Source organism: Struthio camelus, chromosome 2 (genome assembly GCF_040807025.1).
Source record: "Struthio camelus isolate bStrCam1 chromosome 2, bStrCam1.hap1, whole genome shotgun sequence".
In the NCBI taxonomy this organism is placed as follows: domain Eukaryota; kingdom Metazoa; phylum Chordata; class Aves; order Struthioniformes; family Struthionidae; genus Struthio; species Struthio camelus.
The window spans coordinates 84,101,267-84,112,357 of NC_090943.1; the positions used below are offsets into that span (position 1 = coordinate 84,101,267).

Genomic DNA, 11,091 nt, shown 5'->3' on the forward strand with positions numbered 1-11,091 from the left:
CAACTATCCCAGCGCAGAGGCAGAAATGCCATGAGAAAAACCCCTTTGGTAAACTTGCTGAGGGTGGGAACGTAGCTATGCCCCCAGGGAAACAACGAACAACCCAATGTTTTCCTCTGCTAAGGTACGCAGCATCTCCCATAAGGGCATCTTCCAAAGCAAAACAAAGAGACTCTTGTATTAACACACTCTCATATCACTGGGCTATAATAAAGGATTATGAATAGTTTCCCAAGAACATATAGGAAGAGATAACACTAACGCATCAAAGCGCACTTAGCCTTTTATTTCCTGAGTCTTCAGCACAGCAGTTAACCAGTCACTTGCCATTAGTCAGGATCACCCAAACAAAGACGCGGCTTAGTTCCTGAAGTCTTCTGCTAAGCTTCCCTCTCTTCCTTCCCCTTTCTCCATTTGGGACAATGCAAAAGTAAAACCCAAATACTTTCACAGAAAGATTTAATCCATCTAGGAAACTTCTTCAATATTCACCTTTGCTTAACATTTACTCTGACCAAAAAAAAAAAAAAAAAAAGTAGCAAAGGTTACCACAAGATGAGGATCACACGTCTTTCAAAGAAAATGACCCACTAAAGCGATTTAAGTATATGCTGTATTTCCAAAAATATATTAACATACAAATGTAGGAACTCTATTCAGCTCTGAAGTCTGTCAGTCTACTGAATGGTACAGGAGACTGATTCAAAGTCTATCCTCCAGGATTGCTTTCCTTCATTTTTCAGCATGTCATTAATCCTAAAAAGGAGTAAAAGGTGTCATACCGACTCCCACATTTAGGCTCTGATCCAACGTACTGAAATACATCCACTGGAGGTTGGGCCACATGCGAAATCCAGCTTCAGATGCATCAGATTTGAATTTTCACTTCAAGCTCAGAAAACTATAGAAATCGCCACTCTCTTTCACTTCTAAATGCTTTCTTCCACACAAACCTGCAAACAGTTTTCCTCAAAGCTTTAAAAGGGCTAGCGTACCTTGTTTTATTTTTGTTCCCCCCTCCAATTGCAAAGCATGGTTGCTTCTTTGTAGCAAGAAATAACTAAGTACAAAATAATTCATTAGGAGAAATGACAAGTTCTTATAAAGAAACTGAGTGTTAAACCACTCTATAGAAGAGTTTACACAAAATAAAAGCGTTAACCTTGGTCAGTAAAACTAAACACACAACCAGTATCTGCCATGTCTCAAACCTGAGCCAAAGTCAGGTCTGCTACCAGTAAGTCATTTAACATGTTCTCACGTTTCTCCAACATCACTCATGTTTGAGATTTCAATGCAAGAAACCCATCCTTTAATTTTCTGCCAAATAAATGGCTTTTATAGGCTACATGGAGAAACTGTCACTTGGCAGCAATGGAAAACAACATCTAATCAGAGAATAAGTACTTACATACCTCCTCAGAGGAGTGACATCTTCGCAGCTGAAATAATTTAGCAACCCTGTCCAGTCAGTCATTAGTTTGCAGTGGGAAAATGTCAAGGTAATCATGATTTCTGTGAAATGATGCCCTACAGAACAGCCACAAAACATGTCGTTTATTCAGTTCTACACTACCTATCCAGCTTAAGACATCAAAAAAAAAGCATAGACTATATTTGAACCTACATGAAATTACAGTCTTTACTACAGACTTTGCAGAAATAAGCCTAGGATTGGATAGCATATTCTCCCTCAACATACTACTACTTTTTACAGGTACATTTAGAAATACCAGTAAGCTCAGTGTTGCTCTTCACTCATTTTCTTCTACACTTTCCCAATAATCCTTTCCCTACATACTTTCTCAACACAACGTTCAAATTTACTATGCAACAAAACAGTAATTTCTTCTTCAGCATGGATGCAGTTTACTTCACAAGATAGACCAAGACGACAGTTAATATCAGATCTCATTCTGCATTCAAACTATGAAAAGTTGCATCTTTAAAAATTTGTTTCGGACAGCCCACTGATTAAGAAAGGTTAATTGGATTATCATTTTGGCTAGAAGTCTATTAAGTATTTGAAGTGCCCCATTCTTTTATTTGAGTAAATATTACCCATGGATAACACTCAAATTTATATTTGAGATATACGCAGGACATCTTAGAAAATCATAGGTAAGTAAAAAATACATGCAATTCAGGCAAAATTTGAATTAAAAAAATACAAACAATCAGTGATTTGCCCAGAACTGCTTCTTCAACATCTAGCCATCCTTCTTCATGTCTCATTAGTGGTTAAGTTATCATATCATGATAAACAAGAGGAAGAAGCTCAAGAGAAATGAAAGTACCCAAGCCATGGCCCTCTCATTACAAGCCAGAAGTTATAATCAGTCTAGCAAGTTTTGAGGCAACATCCCAGAACTTGCAGAGTAGCCACAATTAGTGACTTAAGAGTGGTAATTCTTCCCCCTCCCAGCAAAAGTCTTAATTCATAGCAACTTTCTACCTCCTGAACTTTTACCAAGGCTCCACCTAAAACTATGTTTCTAGCTGAGACCACAATTGGAGACTGTGATTCACTATGAAAATCACAAGCCCTGTGGCTGAAAAGGTCTGAGATCAAACTGCCCAGAGGAAACATCTCGCAGACCTTTAGAGAAGCACCAGGGAGACCAGCTTGTATACACCATGCTGCGTGTGCAAAGGATGGAGCTGCTGCCTGCCAGAGCACGCCCTGTTACAGGAGATGGCTGCAGCTTCCTCCTAACTCACAACCCACACTGGGGCTCCATACACCCAAGAGATATAGAAAGAAATTTATATAGCTAGAATTCTTTTTTTTTTTTTGAAGTTTTATCAGTATTTACTCCTCACATTAAAAGAAAAACCAGGTACATTATTCACTTACAAGGGCCTATATTTGTTCTATGTAAAAGCAGTGACTGTACCTATGTATCAGGGACTTATCAGTTTTCCTTGAACTATCTTCTAAAGCCAAAAAAATGTAAGAGATTCCTGAGAAACTAATATGGTCTTACCAAGCTGAAACTTAAGATTCATCTAAAATCACCACTGTGGAAGCACAAGGTGGTACAACTGAACCAACTGACAGTATAATTATTGCTGAGGGGCCCCAAACTTTCCCTTCCATCTTTTGCAGTATACTGGGGCAGCAAATACACTGAGAGGCTGTAGGATTTCTCAGGTTACTCATGGCACCAGGTTATCTGATAAGGGTATTAAACCACACTGAGTGAATTCTATTAGCAATATAGTATGAGCTCTATTTTGTCAAACATGCATTGAAGCATGGGCTTTCTCAGGAAACAAACAAACAAAAAGTTACTTCAAGCTCATAAAATAATCATAGATCATTTCACTGATCAATAAACTCTCCAAATGACTAAAAAAAAAAGTTTCTCTTCTTTTCTGCCCCTTCTCTCCCTCTCCTTTTCTTAAAGTAGTTTTCGGTGCAGATTTCACAGCACCTTCTACCTCCACAGAAGGACAGAAAAACTGTGGAACGTTTCAGATAAAAGAGCAGGCTGCTTGGTTTAAAAAATAACTGGGACTGGCTATGGTTTCCAATGCAGCTCCTTTTACTGGGCAGCAGACTGTGCAACAGCTTAAAAAAAAAAAATCACACAGAATAAAGAGGTTTTTAATGTCACCTTGATACCATCCATTCACCGGGGGGGGGGGGGCAGAACAACCCAACCGAGCTGCACCAGCGATCCTCAAGTGTTCACCCAGGGAATCCGGCAGAGATGAAGCTTGCTTGGACATCTCGCTTTTACGGTGCGAAGACAGAGCTCCTGCAGCCCAGCAGCATGCCGAGTCCCTGCTCTGGCTTCAGCCTCATCTCACCTCCCACGGCCACCTGGGGACTGCAGGACATCGGGGAGCCGGGCACATGGTAAAGAAGGACTCTCCTGCCCAAGAGCTGCTCTTAGGAACACGCTGCCTGCCTGCTTCAACACAACAAAGCAAACGAACTGAAATCAAATCCACTCCCAAGGTGTCTGTGGCCATATAGATCTGCCCTCCCTTTGCAAAAAGGCATCTCTCATCCCCTCTCACTGCGTGAAAATACATATAAATAAGAAAATCTGATTAAGCAAAATAGCTTATACACAAAGTGCTGACAAGAGCATACAATTGGGGAAAACACTGAAAAAAATGTAACTGTTTCAGTAAAGCGTCAGAAGGAGTTAAGGAGAAAAGACTGAAGAAACCATGGTTTTTATATTGGTGGGTTCTCATAGCTCTCCTGCAGTTGGAGTCTGACTGAACATACCTAAAAAAATCACAAGCAGACTCTGCACAATGTACAGCTTCTACTGCTATAGTTACGTGTTTTATAGCTTTAAGAGAATTCTTGTGCCATTTTATAATATTCACGGTGCCAGCAGGGCTGCTAGGCTCCAGCCCAGTTATGACTGTGCTTCAGTTGTACAAATGCATCTTATGAAAGGCACATGTGAAATATACGCAGTAAGCGGTGGAGATTACGTGCTACCAATGAGCCGAACACATGATTTCCTGTCTTACAGAAACAAACCTACAACAACTTTCTCCTCTTTCTGACTCAGTAAGACAGTTGGAGCCCCCTGAAACACATTCTACTCAAAATACCTTCTCTCATTAACATAAAAATAACCGTTGACAAAGCAATCAACAATTTCAAAAAGATTTAAATATGAGGTATGCACACCTCAAACTTCTGAAAACGGAGCCAATGTCAATAGCTGAAAGAGGCACAACCCCTCATTGGCATAGCTTTGCATCTAGAAGTCCTTGAGAAACGTAACATTTAAGCCATCGCTTAAGGGATGATGGTTTTGCCTCACCAGCCTAAAATGCAGCTTTGCTTGCGTAATCTACCCCTGTATCACAATCTGAAACATCAGATCAGTATTTACGTACCTGTAAAGCACTTAAAAGGAAAACATGGAGGCATCTGAGGTTGTCCTAAACTCGGTAAGTTATCCTGTACAGCACAGCCAGAACTCATCCATACGCAATTCTGAAGTTTATTAGCAAATGTTCACTTTGGGACCAAACACTTCTCAGTGTCAAGGTCATGCAGCTGCAGAAAACTGTGATGCTCTCAAAGGTTTCCTTGAATGACTCTGCTCTGGAAGGCAGTAATCTTCCAAACGCGTAGCACGAGAGGCAAACTGCCTATCTGGAATAAGAGCTTCTGTACTTGGCAGATACCACCCCTGACAGTCCCCTAAAGTTAAGTTCAAAACCTCTGAATTAATTTTTGCCCCGGCATCCTTCCCACAAAGGGAGGTTCAACATTTGCTCCTTTAGGACACATGCTGAGAGCCCTGTGCCAATAGACCTGCTCTTCAGACACTTAAGCAAACATACTCAACTGCGGAAAGCAACCACAAAGGAAACCGTTCTGAATTCAAGCAGTATTGCTAGATGCAGAAGCACGCTGGGGGACACAGCATCTGCCATTCCTCAAAGGAGGCTGCCCTTCAGTTTGTTCACGTATTGTTCTCCCCCCTTCTCTTCTATTCGTGGAGACTAAGGAAAACAAAATCCTCCAACTTTTAGTTTTAGCAATACCAATAACTAAACGCAATCTTGCAGCTGCCACTTAGTACCCAAGCCCCCGTGAGCTCAGCAGAAGCGGTCAGAGGGCAGGCTTGGACCCATTCTACACAGCAGGTTTGTCTTTCAGGGACGTGCTGGAGCACTTGACCCCCAATAGCACAGCAAGGAGAACCGCTACTGAGGTGAACAGGGTTTAACTCCCTCTCCAATGTGCCAATCCCCCACAAGTGTACGCCGCAGCACTTCTGGCCCACTCTGTTCACAAAAGCAGGCACGACGAGACCGCTTTGTAAGGCCTCCAACTGTATCTGTTGGGGACGTATGATGTTTCTGATGAGGCAGAGCCCCTCCAGCAGGGCCCGTGGCCCACCACAGACTGTTCACTTGGCACTCTCATCTCCTACGGTGCTGCTGCTCCCCCAGCAGCCTCAGCTGCACCCAGCAACCTCAACACTTGCCACATGACAAGGTCACTTATCGCTCGCTGTTCAGCGTAATATACTGCATATATAGGGTAAAGTGATTCCTCACATAAGACAAAGAGGATGAACTTGACTTCTCCATCCATTTCCTCTGCTACCCTGGCAAACACCACTCGAGAACTTCAGAAGCTGAAACTGCAGTTTGGGCTTCCCTTCTGCCTTTTCTGTACCAGGTTTCCTTGTGTTCCTTCTCAGCTTGGGCTGGTGCTCCTCCTTAGCTTGTCGCACATATCCCCTTTTAAGACAGAAATTCTCACTGAAATAAAAGAAGCCTGACCTCAGCTACCATGTGTCCTTATGAGCACCTCAGTTGCTGGTAAAGCATATGGGAACTGTTTTTTTAATCTGCTTTGAGGAACACATCCAAAGAGCTCCATTATACAAATCCACATTTTTAATATTTTAATTCTTATTATGGATCTCTGGGATTTCTAAAGTTTTTACATATGGAAATATGACATTGTAAATATACTGTAAAAGTAAGAGTCTAATACCTACTCTATTTCAAAAGAAAAAAGTTAGTATGCAGCCTAACAGCCTGAAATAGTTTCAAAGAGTCAACCTTATGTTACAAAAATCTCAAGAAAACAATTCTCCTCTGTATTTAAAATATAACTTTAAAATGACTTTAACAACTTTTAGCAATAACAGCCCAGGGGGAAGGGTAAATTCCAGGGTTCACTCTTCTAACTTAATTTTTTATTCAGTTTTTTTTTTTTTTTAAATTGGCTGAGTTAGAAAACTGAGGCAGGGATGGAAGTCAAAGCTTCTCTAAAGACAAACAGGACCATTCGTTGCATGTAACAAGCAATAAAAGAAACAGAGAAGAAATAAGTCATATAAGTAGTAAAGGAAAATAACGGCAAACCAGAAACTGAACGGCAGGATTCAGAAGTAAAAGAGCTGTGAAGCTGTGGAAGACTGCAGCGTTAGCTGATTGGCATGAGCTCAAGAGTTATCCTAGATCTCATTTAAGGCAGCAAGTACCAACAAGAACGCTTTCTCTGTAACGCGCACGTGCGTATGCTCTAACAAATATCTTACTCAATTCTGTAATTCTCTTCTAGTGAATAAACTGCTATCCTAAGAGTGCCTTCCAATTAGTATCTAGCTATTATGTAGCTATGGAAAAATACGGGAGAAAAAGATGTGCAGGTTTTTTTCCTACAATGCCTTTCAGTTGTACAATATGGTTCTACAGTAGCCAAGATTAGAGACGTTTGGGGAGCACGCTCAACAGGCAGCATGCTGGAGCTCCCCCTGTAAGGTGCCACGTTAATTCCCTTTAAGCTGGTATACACTCTACTCTCCTATCAGCTTCTCTCCCAAAACATAATTACAGCAGCGGACTTAGGTCACCATCAAACAAGAGCAGATTAGTCTTGTTACCTGCTCCTTTCATCCAGTTTCCTTCTTTCTTTCACCAAGGCGCACTAGAACTTATTTTAATGAGAACAATAATTCTCTCAGATAAGTCAGTAAATATTTTCGTAAAGAACAGCTGCAGGATGTCTGCCTCACGCAAATTAAATTAGCCAGCTAGTGGCTCAGTCCAGTGCCTCGAACAGAAGTTGTTCTGTGGTAGCTGGGTCAGGCCCTGTGCGTTTCTACTATTGTCCGTTATGCTCTGTATGCAATTTATATATGCTCCAGTGTTAGCAAAGAAAAATGTTTACTCTTACGGGTGGGACTCTGGATACAGATTAAAGTCAAGGTGCTTTATTTACCGATCTTTTAAAGTAATATCAACATGTTGAAAGGGAGTAAGAGTTCTTAAGAAAGATCAAAGTTCGCATGCAGCAACCACGAATTAACATAAATATATGTTGAAATACTAACACAGACTGGCAAAATTTACTTGTTCTTTGCCTGGGGCATGTAATTTTGGCTAACAGGGGAGTCAAAACCATTAACTCTCTTCTTCATCCTTTCGTAGAGCGTGGAAGTACATTTTGTGTCAGAGCTAATGACTCTTCAGATTAATTTTGCGAGGCTAGGCTAATACTACCACGTTGCTCATGCCTTGCGAGCTTTTGAAAGATGAGGGCTACGTCTCCTCCCGGAAAAACAAAAAATCCAATAGTGTTGCTTCATCCGCGTTTCTTGAAAGTTAATCCTGCAGTTCTTCCTTCTTACTGCTCTTGACAAAACTTCTGTTGTGTGACAAGCGAAAAGCTAACAAGCAGCAAGCTATATGACCTCCTTTTGTTTGACTAATTCCTATTCCGGTAGACAGATCAGCTGTTTTTCTTGTAGGAGCATCAGCAGCACAGAGACCACGAGGGAAGTTATTCCATAAGGGCAAAGGACAGTTCTGTAGGTGAATCACAGTCCCAGAAAAACGCTGCCTGGCCTGTATTTAAGACTTTACAGTACAACTACTTCAGCAAGGAGGGTGATTACTTTAATCGCGCAGTCCTTCACTACAAGACACAATCCAGGTGCAAGCTTTCTTTGCCAGTCATCTTCCCCCCAAAATACCCACAGGCAGAGAAATAGCCGCATCAATACCAAACACCTGATATCCATAGGGCTGTGATGGTGTTATGCATAGGGTTGCGGTAACATATTGTCATATAAACTTTTAACTAATTTAGACAGATCAGAAGAGAACCTACGTTTCTATTTTTAGTGTTTACCATGACTAAATAACAAAGCGTCTTTGATCAGATTTCCTCACCTGAAATAACGAAGGTGTCACAACTGGCAAGATAATTAACGCTCAAACTACTTTCAAGACCACAACTGGCAAGATAATTAACGCTCAAACTACTTTCGAGACCGAAGCTTCCCTACTTTGCATTTTGCATCAGAAGATTTTATCTGTACTTGATAATATGTACGTTATACGCGCATCTTAAAAAAAGCATACATAACAACAGCAGGGCTTCCAAAACAGCCTGCACTTGAAGTCCCACGTGCCCATATGAGGGGGGAAAAAAATTATACCCCCCACTTTATGCAGGGAGCCTGGAGAAGGAGGGCGATTTCCCCAACATCAAATAGCAAATCGATAGCAAAGCTAGGAATTGAAGCTAGATCTGCCATTTCCAATACCTTGTGCCGTTTTAAACAAAAGGTGACACTCTCCCTGTTCAGCTTTGTAGCTAAAACCCTGTGGTAATCCAAACAAAACCACATCCCCCAGGACTTACTCCTTCAGCAACACCCTCATCGCTGCTTCACTGTCTAACTTCACAAGCTTCTAACTCGGCATGCGCTCAAACAGCCGGATAATCTCGCTGGTATAACTTCACATCACTTTCCCCCTCCCCCCAAATAAATTTCATTTTCCTCCGAGTCCAAAGGAACAAAAAAGGATTCGGTTTAAAAAACAAAAAAAACACAACACCCACACACCCCCCCACAGCCACGGCTTCAGAGACAGAAAGGCGGGCGAAGCAGCAGCAGCCGCCCCCGCGCCCCCCGAGCGACGGGCAAGGCACAAGCGCCCTGCAGGAGCCGAGCCGCGGGCCGGAGCGGCCGCCACCCGCTCGCCTCGCCCGGCAGCGCTGCGCGGGGACACGCGCCTCCCCCCGCAGGGACCATACGGGCCCTCAGTTTTTTCCACGGGGAGCGTCTGCGCTGCAGGCAGGGTGGGGGCAAGCTGAGGAGACCGAGGGCCGGACCGTTTGCTGCCCCCAACGCCGCTCGCCTTAACGAGCTCACGTTAACTGTGAGCACCGTCCCAACAAAACCTGACTGCAGCCCACGGCTTCGGGCAGGACTCCTGAAGTTTCGCCCTCGGTCACTAACCCAAACTGCCAGGCGGCACCTGGGCAGCGCTAGGTGCCCGACGGCGCGGGGGAGGCCGGAGGGACGGGGGCAGGCGGCGGCCAGGCGCGGCGGAGCCGGCTCGGCGGGGGCACACCTGGCCCGCCCCCCGCACGCTTTCGCCTCAAAGCGGGCTCGGCGCGGAGGACTATTATTTCTGCAAACGCCGAAGCGTCAGCCTGAGAAACAAAGTGCTCACGGAGGGCTTTTCGGCAGCCTCCCGCCTTTCTTGCTCGCGTCCCACAAAGCCAACCCGAGGCGCGGAGGAGGAGGGGGGGGGGAGGAGGAAGAGCCCCCCGCCCCGGCCCCCTGCGCGCTCACCTCCGCCAAGAAGTTGTCCATGGTGGCGGCGGCGGCGCGGCCCGCCCGCGGGGCTGCGCAGCGCCGGGCCCCAGCCGCGCACCATGTGCCCCAGCCCGGCCCGAGCGGAGCCGCTTCAGCCTCCGCGCCGCCCCATCCCGCAGCCTTTGTCCGCCCCCTCAGAGCCGCTCGCCCGGGCGATCGGGGCAGCGCATAGCTGCCGCCGCCGCTGGGAGCCAAGAGGAAAAGAGGAGGGAAAAAAGAAAAAAAAAAAAAAAAGGAGGAGGAAGGAGGCTCCCGCCGCACGCTCCTGCCCGCGCCGGGGCCGCCCCGTCGCGGCGGGGCAGAGGCGGAGCCGCGCCCCCGCCCCGCCCCGCCGGCGACCCCCAGCCGGGCCGGGGCAGCCCCCCGCCTGCCTGCGGGGCCGCAGCGCCGAGGCGGCGGCGGCGCCTTCCTGGGGCGCCCAGGGCGAGCGGCCCGGGCCGCACACGCTGGCCGCTGCTCGCTTATTTTGCCATGCCAAGCCCTCCCCGTCAAACGAAAGTTGTTGACGAAGCTGAATCGCCTTTAAGGAGTATGTACCTGCAGGCTTTCTTCGTGCGACGAGCTCTTAGGAAACTTTGTGGCAACTTGGTGTGCAGGCTCTTGCCAGTCATACGTGTCTTCCTTTACTAAATACAGAAATTGCAACAGTCACACTGCTGAAACGGTACAGATCAAGATCGCATGGCTCTTTCGTGCCACCTTGTAGGCGCGTGCTGGGCCTCATTCTGTAGCTTTGTAGCTTTCTCAGCCGTTTGCATTTGTGCAAAGTAAATACAAAGCACTAACCTTTTGGATTAGTATCATTCTGCTTTCCCGCGCTGCTGTAGGGTCACAGCACAAGAATCAAATTTTGCAGATACAATTTACTGAGGTGGGCCTATTTCTTTGATTGGAAGAACTGCACAAAAAATAAGTTACAGCCATAAAGAAAATAAATGCAGTGTTCAGTCTTTTGTTCTCAGGCAGAACT

General features: G+C 45.1%; 1 protein-coding gene across 1 annotated transcript in view; it reads right to left on the reverse strand.

The window, feature by feature from the left end:
- Window positions 1-10,299, reverse strand: part of MYO10 (myosin X) — a 171,099-nt gene extending 160,800 nt beyond the window's left edge. The window contains exon 1 of the mRNA XM_068931458.1: window positions 10,098-10,299. Within this exon, the coding sequence (XP_068787559.1) occupies window positions 10,098-10,118 (21 nt within the window). The 5' untranslated portion in view covers window positions 10,119-10,299. The remainder of the gene's footprint in view (window positions 1-10,097) is intronic.
- Between the last annotated feature and the right edge of the window lie 792 nt (window positions 10,300-11,091).